This window comes from Hippocampus comes, unplaced genomic scaffold, assembly GCF_001891065.2.
Source record: "Hippocampus comes isolate QL1 unplaced genomic scaffold, H_comes_QL1_v1.1 scaffold91, whole genome shotgun sequence".
NCBI classification, from domain to species: domain Eukaryota; kingdom Metazoa; phylum Chordata; class Actinopteri; order Syngnathiformes; family Syngnathidae; genus Hippocampus; species Hippocampus comes.
In genome coordinates this window covers 155395-165120 of record NW_017805034.1, presented here as the reverse complement: position 1 = coordinate 165120, position 9726 = coordinate 155395, and the positions used below count along the sequence as shown (strand labels likewise).

Genomic DNA, 9726 nt, shown 5'->3' with positions numbered 1-9726 from the left:
TCGATTCCAGCTCCGGCCTTCCTGTGTGGAGTTTGCATGTTCTCCCCGTGCTTGCGTGGGTTTTCTCCGGGTCCTCCCACATTCCAAAAACATGCATGGCAGGCTAATTGAACACTCCAAATTGTCCCTAGGTGTGAGTGCGAGCGCGGATGGTTTTTCGTCTCTGTGTGCCCTGCGATTGGCTGGCAACCGGTTCAGGGTGTCCCCCGCCTACTGCCCGAAGACAGCTGGGATAGGCTCCGGCACCCCCTGCGACCCTAGTGAGGATAAAGCGGTTCGGAAGATGGATGGATGGAAGGAAGTTATGTGCAACATGTGCACCAAACACAAATTTGGGGCCATAAATTAAGTATAATGTGCACCCCAAAATACAAATTGATAACATGAACATCATTCCTGAACAGCTGGTAAGCAAATCGTGCGCACTTTCCCTTGTAAGTTTCTGGCAAGGGAGCGCTCCATTTGCTTACCCATACGTTCATTTTGTACATGGGAAGATAAACATATACAGTAAGTGTATTGTGCCCACATTATTTCTCTATTGCGCGCAGAATTTTCCTTTTACTATATGCTCAGCCGCAAATTATTTCGCGTCCACAATTTAAGTTTTGCAATGTCATATCTGGGGCCCCGTAGACCGCCCCCCACCCCCTTCTTCTCATTACAGAGCGCCTTGTTGGATGTGTCATTCCAATTGCCAACATTTTTTTTTTTTTTTTGTTCTTTCCATGACGGTTGCCAACAGCTCTTCACTGCCAAACATCCACCATACCGTGTGCCTGATTGGGGTTGGGTGGGAGGGGAGGGGAAGAACAACAGGGCGGCCATATTTGTGTGTTCGCCAACCTTAAAAAAAAAAGTGGGTGTACATTGAATGTTTTCATGCATGCACTCTGAGGTTGATTTGTACTTCAAAAAAAAAAGAAGAGAGATTACAGTAGCAGCGACAACCTGTTCTGTGTGTTGTAGATGACAGCATTCCAGGTGTGTGCGTGTGTGAGAGTGTGTGTTGCGAGTCTTGTTTGCATATCAAGACATCAGCCTAGAGTGTTCTTGTGTCGTTTTTTTGTGTATGGATGTAATGTCTCTGTGCCAGGTCACTCCTGTGGAGCAGGCAGGACAGTAGTGGTGTTAACCCCTTACAAGGATTCATATTGTCACTCAATGCCTCTTGAGAGGGGAGGGGGGGAGGGGGGCGGGGGATATCAAGAGACATGAACCACATGATCAAAAGAGCATTGTGTTTGCCATGGGTCCAGTGACATTTGCACTCATCCTCCACTCTTCTTTTGTGCATTAAGAAAATTCCTCTCCATGATCCAGAGCAGCTGTGTCATTAAAACTCGTCATGGTAACAACTCCAAACATGGACCAATGGTAGGACAGTATTCCACACGTCGAGTAGGTGGGTGGGGTGGGTGCAACCCCCAGACGTAGGAGTCCCATATTTACAATGTACAGTGAATGTATCGTAACATGTCCTTTCGTTAAGTGCTTTTAAATTATATTTTCGTATGTAACGTGGACATAAGTGTTTTGTATTCAGTGGAGTGGGGAGGGGTGTACTGTCTTTCTATATAAAAGAGAAGCTGCTTCAATGTAAACAGGTACCCGCCTGGAAAATAAAATGCAAAAATAAAGACTGACGGTCACATGCACTTGGATAAGTTCATTTATTCATCAAGATTTTTGCCATTCACACATCGACATATACACGTGCGCGCGCGCGCACACACACACACACACGGAGGCCTTGTGATTGGTGCGCGGTTTTGTAAAGCCTGAATAGAAACAACACCGTCGGAGCTCACGTGGAGGACATTCGTTCATGAGGTCTAACATGTATACAGAGCAATGACTTTTCATGAGAACTCGAAATATGGCCGTACATGACCATGGAAAACAGTTTCAGCATTTATTCACTATCTTCCAAGATCCAGCACTTTACAAGAACATGAACCTTAAGATGGGTATCGAAGTTATGGAATAAATGCTCAAACGGTCTTCCGTCAGTGACGTCTTGCTCAAGATCTTCCGAACACCAGAACATAAAGCAGAAAAGTGCACAGCAGTCATCAAGATGACCAAACCGAGGGCAGTACTTGTACATATCTCACACTCACACACACACACACACATTTCCATATGTACATTACATTCGGAATAAAGCCATTTTTTTATAGTGCAGATTCATTGAAATGTATTACTCTATTATTATTATTATTATAATTATCATTATAATTTTAATACATACATCTGATTCATTTATTTATGTTAAATTTATTTCCTGAAGCAGAGCAGCCTTCTGGTTTGGAAGTCCATTCGTGAGTATCTCGCTTTGCATTTACACTTGAAATGTCTGTTTATATTTCTTGACAGCAGATGGGGTGTGTCGTTTTTTTTTTTCTCATTGTTCTGAACACATCAATATCCACATGCGCTGCCAAAGGTGCTTCAGAGAAACGAAGATGAGCTTTAGGAGAAAAAAAAAAAGTGGAAGCAAAGCTTTTTATGTGTTGGCATGTAGAAAGCTGTTGGAGAATGTATTGAACATCCTTGAGAGGCAAGCTACTAGTGCATGACACTTGCCGACTAGTTGGGCCTGGTCCTGTACCCCAGATATTTACTAGTAAGGTCTAACTGCATACTAGTAAGCTAAAAGTGACATTAGCAGTGAAAAAAATTTATGTAAAACTCGGATTTAGTGAGGACAAAGAGCATACTAGTGCATGAACTTTAAACTGGCTATCAAGGATATGGAATAACTTCTCAAACAGCTTTAACAGAACCTGTAACCTGCAAAAAACGTGCCGATGATTGTACATTTAACGACACAGCCGAACCTGTAACAGCTAACAGAATGACACTCGGGAAGGGGACCGGGGGCGCATCACTCAATCTGATCGAAGTTGAGCACGTGGCCGTCGAAGTGCGTGAGGACGTGCCTCTCGAAGAGGTGCTGCTGGCAGTCAAGGGGGAACTGCTCCGAGCACACGGGGCACACCTTCCAGTGGCTCTCCACGTGCTGCTCGAAGCTGCTCTGCTCAAAGTGCGGCGGGAATATCACCTCGCACAGCGGGCAGCGCTTGTGGACGTCACTCCTGTGGGATTGCCAGTGGACAAAGGACAAGCGTTGGTGATTGCGAGTTTGAAAGTGGACAGATGGGCCAAGTCATTCCCCATTTCCCTTTATTTTCGTGGAAAGTTATTCTATAAAACAAAAACATTTGCGTATAATCAATCTGGTAGAGTTTATTGTGACACGGATTAATTTATTGCTTGTTTTACTTTAAAAAAAATACAAGGGGAAGAGGCCCTGGAAAAAAATTAATGCATCTCTCTCTCTCTCTATATATATATACACACACACACACACACACATACATTTTGTGTGAACTACCTCGAGTCAAAGCAGAAGCTGCTTCTTGTTTCGCCAGGTCTGCTGGACTGATGATGGTCACAAGGAGGCTGAGCCCCGTCGCCCGCCTACGAAACAAAGTGCACGTAAGCATGAACAACAATGACCCAAGCAATTATGTCCCAAAGCGGTGAGGCAAAATTATTTATTATTTCTTACAAGTAATGTACAGTGTACCTCATTATTTTGTGAAATGGGGCCAGGCCTGCTGCATAACTCCTACAAAGAATTGACGGCTCCGTAGCCAAACGGAGTTTGGGATTACATATGAAAGCCACAAGATGGCGCCAAGGCACAGAAAACCGGTGTCATAAATAATCCACGCCATACATCTAGCATGTACGTAATCATGAACCCGTAAATGACTGTAATCCGTGATTGAAGAATTGAACATGAATAAACCACATTCGCATGGGGCTCATCATTAGTATTGGTTAGCAAAATCGCTTAAAAGCTCAAACTGATGGACATCAAACCTGGACCAGCAAATGCGCGCAGTGGCACTTTTCCCATGAATGGTATCAATTTGAACGGAGGGCGTTTATTTTGTATCCGGCAAATGAATGTGCATCCTTTCTTACGGCCTGAGGCTCAGCGGGTGGTCGCTCCATGGTCTCCGGGGGGCTAGTGCTGCGTGACGGCTGAATGCAGACCACTTCTCTGTCCCAGCCTGGTGCCACTGGGCCAGGATTCGGATTTGATGGAGTGATTGGAGGGGCGCAGGGAGTGGCGCAAGTTGGGGCCTCGGGTGGAGGACGGCTCAGTTGCTCGAGAGTTAGTGAAACATCCGCTTCCCGGTCTATAAACACATTTCAAAACAAAAACGTTGATTGCAAAGATATATCGCAAATGATTTCGGGGGAAAACGTGGACTGGGGTCGCCAACCGTAACCCTTCGAATGACTAGTGTGATGCCACACAAAGGCAATACAGCACCTTGCATGGCATCCGTGGCATAAGGATTGCCAAACTGCAGCTCGGCGGGCCTCTGCGGTACCAGTGGAGGCGGCGAGGGGTCTTGGGGGTAGGGCAGCGGGTAGCGCAGCACCATGGGCTGCCTGACCTCAGCGCCTTCACCGTGGGCATCCTGCTCTCTTCGCCGACTCAGGAAGAGATGCAATTCCTGTCGGGGGGAGGGTCTGAGTTAACGAAGAACGTCAAGTCGTCCCAACTTTAATTTCTTTCGACACTGTTGCTGCCCTTTGTGATAATATGTGACGCACTAGCATTAGTAGCCTACTCATTACTGTAATGGGTGTCAGACTTGGGCTCCCCCCCCTCACCGACCTCCCTGGATGACTTCATTAGTGCTCTGTTAGCAGCTTTAACATTTAAACCAGGGTTGGGGAGGTGAAACAGACACGCCGCCTGGCATTTGCATGGAATAATAGCACCGGGAGTGGAGGTAGGTTTGGATAGATTAATGAGTGGGGGAGGAGAGGGGAGAAAACACGTGACTAAAGAGCACATGCATTTTCTGAATCAACTCTGAGGATTTAGTGCACCAGGAAGGAGGACTGGATGGCTGGAGGCCTGAGCTCTCTGGTTTTAAAACACAGTATATCATAATGAGAGTCATGGTTTGCGCACTTATTGTTGTCACGGGATTACTGCACTCGTAGACACTTTATATTGCTCCGTGTCCCTCTGGATATTTATGTTCTAAATTGTGCTTGCTTGCTGTCATCTGAGAGTGACTCCAACTACTAGTGACAAATTCAATGTGTTTTAACATACTTGGCAAAAAAAAAAAAAAAAAGACAATTCTGATTCTGTGTCTGATAAAATTGTATTTCCAATTTTAATGGATTAAAGTACATAAGCAGGGGAAAAGGGTTATTATAGTTCATTAATGCAATGATTGAAACTAAAATTGAAAATACATTTTCATTCAGGAAATAAAACAGACACGAGAGCTTTAAAAAAAAAACTACATTTTATGGTAATACAACTAACTCGAGATTTCCTGATCACGTTTTTTGCACCTCAGTCTTTTTTAAGAACTTTCATGTTGATTTTAATATTACTGTACGGCCATAAAAAATACAGTTTACTTCACTTCATAATAGTGTCTTTTTCTTGCACTCCACCAATATGCAAGATGAAAGAAAAATTAAAACTAATACTAAAACCAATAAATATTAAGCTCAAATAAAACAACAATTCCCCCCAAAACTGCATAAAACTACAAAACACGCTCTCGAAACGAATTCAGACTGCCTGAATTTCAAAAACCAAAAGTCAAAACGAAATGGGAAAACTAACAAGAATGGAACATCCAAAACTATGACAACCCTGACAGTTAACAAATGAATCAATGAAATTGATCAACCCGCCAGCCCTACCTCCTGCAGTCGCTCCTTGTCTTTCAAAGCCTGGGCAAGGTCACGTTTCAACTCCATCACCTCGCTGGTCCGCTCTGCCATCTGTACCTAAACACACACACACGGAATAGAAGTTAATAACCAGCAAAGGTGCCTTTCACTCCAGAGTTTTTTTAGTTCAGCTTGGGAAGCGCCTACAGGGAACCTGAAAGAGAAACAATTCCCCGATAACAGGAGTTTCATTGTTGATCTGTTATTGATCTTGGACCGCGGGCCGCCAAAACACAGGATGGCAGTAAATCTGGGGAGACACAGCGGGATGGTGGATGTCTCGTCGTCTCTCATTTCATCCCATTACAAAGATTCCAAATCCCCTCGGCTTCACTCTCTGCTTCTTGTCTGTCTGTCCGGCCCACTTTCCCAACTCTTGAATTGTGTTTGCTTTTTTTCCACTTCCCCCCACCCCGGTTCTCTTTCATCTCCTCTGGTGCTCTCCCTTCCCGCCCACCCCTCTTGAGGGATTTATGGTGCAGCATTAGAGGGTGAAGTTCAGGTGGCGAGTCAGCAGTACCGTCTGTCTGTCTCTCCCTCTGGCTTCATCCCCTCTGCGCCTGATGTAAACAGTCGTAAAACATGGCAGTCGGCGGCTGCCCCCCCCCCCCCCAGCCGTCGGCCATTAAGAGCCGCACAGGACACACGAGTCCCTCAACTCAGACAGGAGGTCCGATCAAAGACGGCGGGGTGGGGGCCGGGTCGGGGGGGTTAGCCTTTTGCTTATAGCGCCGATAAACACGGTTGCGCTCAAGTCGTTAGGTTCATCTTAACTTGGGCTGTTAAGGTGCAAGGTGTTTGGGTGCGGAAAAGCAGACCTCAAAGTAACTGAAATAATGGGAGTGAATGTTTAGCATTTTCTGAAACTCCCTACGATGTCACAATATGACACCAAAGTCTTTAAAAAAAAAAAGGGAAAGTAGTAATTTGTGCTGGGTCGAAGGAGCTAGGCCTGGGTGATTGGTGCGACAAAAAACTGCAACCCTCTACAGGGTTTTGAGGCTCCACATGCCAGATATTGTTCTTTCATGAAACCGTAACACTATAGGGTGATAGTCAAGGTTGCCCCAAAGAGGGGAAGTGGCAAGAAAAAAGGAGAGAGCTCAGATTGGCTGCGCTGCTCGCATTCATTGACTGTACCTGGCGTGGTACGTACGTACATTGCTCGCGTGCAGCGGGGATCAAAACCAGTGGCTGACTGAAGCCATTTATGTTATGTTGTAAGACGGGTTTGAAATGATAGTCACATTGTTTTGGGATTGTAGCTTGTTGTATGTTTACGTCTTAGCTCCTGACATAGCCAATATAGTGGGCCATTAACTACTCACTTTTTTTTTTTTGCTTTGTTGAATTACTGTACCCTCACCACAAATCAATTAGGTACAACAGCTCCCTAATGAGAGCTGACAAAGAGCAAAACGCTCCGCTTTGATTGACAATGCCAGGGAGGCATTTATTCAAGCACGTTTAATGTTGTGGTTGCAGTTGGCAGTCGTGCTCGTAGGATCTCATTCGATTCTGGAGCTCCACCTAATTGTGGCACGAGAGGATAAAAGTACAATAGGCAGCTCACTCGAAATCGCTCTTCTTCATTGGCCAGACGCTGTTTGAGAATCTCATTGATGGCGCACTGCTCCTTCCACTTCTCCTCCATCAGGGCCAGCTCCTCCTCCACTGAGTTGCTCTGCTCCCTCTCTGCCGTTTCTCCTTCCCCTCTTCTCCTGCCCTCCGGCTCCCCCTCCCCCTCCGTCTGCTCGGTCTCGGCGCTCCCCTCGCCGCCCGCCCACTTGGTCTCCACCTCCACCCAGCTTGTCAGCCGCAGGCTGTCCTCCCGCGCGGCCTCCCTCCTCTCTTCTCGCTCCTCTTGCTGGTTCACATCTCCTTCCGCCTCGGCGCTCCCCGTCGGCTTGTTCTCAGTCTGCTTCGCCTCAATCTCTGTGCTGCCGTGTGTACATTCCAGGTTTTCAAGTTCAGTGCTGATTGTCAAGGTGGAAGCCTCTTGGAGGGCTGTTGCGGCAATACTTCCTGCATAAAAAAAAAAAAAAAGTTCAGAGATGATAATGTTGTCAAAAAGGCTCCTTTGACCTTTTCAATTGGGAAATCATACCGCCCGTGGGTGAATCAGGACTTGGGGTCATAGGCTCCAAGACTGTCTCGGTAGATGCATTTCTTTTGTGCTCCTGTGCACACAAAAAAAAAAAAAAAACAGATGCAAATATTATGTATGCGTAATATTTCAGCTGCGTCTTTCTGGTTTCACCGCAGTCACTCACCGCGTGTGACTCGCTCGTGTTCAGTTTGGCCACCTGCCTGCGGAGCCGCTGGCACTCTCGGTATTTTTCCTTATAGTGCTCGGCCGCCATGTGGAGGCGCAGCTTCAGTTCCTCCACCTCCCTCTGCAGCTCGGCTTCCTCCTCTGAGACAATCAGCACACTGGGCGCGAGCTCTCCACCAGTGCCAACACCCTGAAAAAAATGCAAATATAAAAATTGAAATTGGAAATGTAAAAATATTCAAACTCATTCGGTACCAGCCAATTCTAGACCAAGTCTGAAAAGACGTTTAAAAACGTATTTGGGAGTGAATGAGTTAAAAAAAAAAACGGACTGAGCTGATGCAAATTGAAATGGATTCAAATCCAAAGATACACACAATATTTTCGTGATTTACTGACCACTTCCTTGTGTGCAGAGCTCCTCATGCGGTCCAGCTGACTTTCCATGCGTTGGCACTCGGCCTGCGCTTCGGCCAGGCTGGTGCGGAGCTTATCAACCTCCAGGCGGGCGCGGTAGAGTTCGGTCATGGAATGGTCCCGGGCGCTGGCTGAGTCACGTAGCTCAGAGGCCAGCAAGGCCGCTTGTTGACGGGACGCGGCGAGCTGCTCCTCAGCCTGACGGAGCTGCTCGCGCACACGCGCCAGCTCGGCCTGGAGAGAGAAGCAAGGTTATATAATACTCTGGAATTCTTCATCGTCCTTCATTTCGTTTGGACTTTTGTTCTTTTTTTAACCCCTTTCAGGGACAGCGGTTACTACAGTGGACAACTTATCATGTTATCAGGTTACAGGGTGCATGAAAGGGTTCAATTTAGTTGGGTTTTAATTAGCCTAGAGAGCAAGGTTGTGAATTGTAGTTCAGTTTTGAGGAGTTGTATTAGTTTAGATCGAGTTAACTTTATAAAAAAATCAATTTTAAAAAAATGCACTCTGGTTTTTATCTCATTTCGTTAATGGAAATCTTTCTTCATTGTCACCTATTTAGTTAGTTTTCACGAACGATAATAACCTTGGAGAGAAGCAAGTGAACCCCCGCTATAATGCATTTCATACCCCTCTATATCACGCGAGTCATCCTTTTTTTTTTTTTTTTACAGGGTCCACACACGCAAGTCCACATTTAGAGTTGCGTGGTTCAATTGCGTTTTTTTCACTGATTGTGCACAAGTCTGTCATTAGATGAGTTGGCTTGCGCATTGGTCACAAATAATACCTTCTCAGCTTTGAGCGTGAGCAACTCTTTCTCCAAACTGTCCCGCTGTGCCACGCAGCTCCTGAGCCTCTCCAGCTCCTCCTGGAACTGAGCGATTGTCACCTCTCGGTTGAGCTCCACCGCCTTCAGCATCTGCAGCTCGGCGCTCAGCTTGGTGTTCTCCAGCTCGGTGCTGCGCAGATGGGCCTGCCCGACGAGTGTTAGTAAGATCAAAACGAGTCAGAAGGATAACTCTTTGTCGGTCAGCAAGTGTTTTTCTTTTTCGCTCACTTTGTAGAGGTCCATCTCGGCTTTCTCATTCTTCAGTTGGCTGTCCAAGGTGTCTCGCTCGATTGTTAGCTTCTTCAGACGGTCACGCAGGCTAAAGAGTTAGAGATCAGTGGGTGAGTTTTTATAGTGACTTTCAGAGACATGTTATTTGATTTTTGTTATAGTTTATAATTCC

General features: G+C 46.0%; 1 protein-coding gene across 3 annotated transcripts in view; it reads right to left on the bottom strand.

The window, feature by feature from the left end:
* Window positions 1-1654: 1654 nt before the first annotated feature.
* tax1bp1a (Tax1 (human T-cell leukemia virus type I) binding protein 1a) overlaps window positions 1655-9726 on the bottom strand; it is a 15302-nt gene continuing 7230 nt past the window's right edge. For 2 of the 3 annotated variants that reach the window (XM_019863447.1, XM_019863446.1), the window contains exons 7-17: window positions 9552-9642; window positions 9282-9467; window positions 8468-8719; window positions 8067-8258; window positions 7901-7973; window positions 7367-7818; window positions 5764-5850; window positions 4355-4541; window positions 4000-4217; window positions 3401-3486; window positions 1655-3101 (exon numbers count right to left, since the gene is read on the bottom strand). In XM_019863447.1, coding sequence (XP_019719006.1) covers window positions 2891-3101; window positions 3401-3486; window positions 4000-4217; window positions 4355-4541; window positions 5764-5850; window positions 7367-7818; window positions 7901-7973; window positions 8067-8258; window positions 8468-8719; window positions 9282-9467; window positions 9552-9642 — 2035 coding nt within the window. In that variant the 3' untranslated portion in view covers window positions 1655-2890. The remainder of the gene's footprint in view (window positions 3102-3400; window positions 3487-3999; window positions 4218-4354; window positions 4542-5763; window positions 5851-7366; window positions 7819-7900; window positions 7974-8066; window positions 8259-8467; window positions 8720-9281; window positions 9468-9551; window positions 9643-9726) is intronic. The other variant, XR_002167442.1, reaches the window with a different exon arrangement.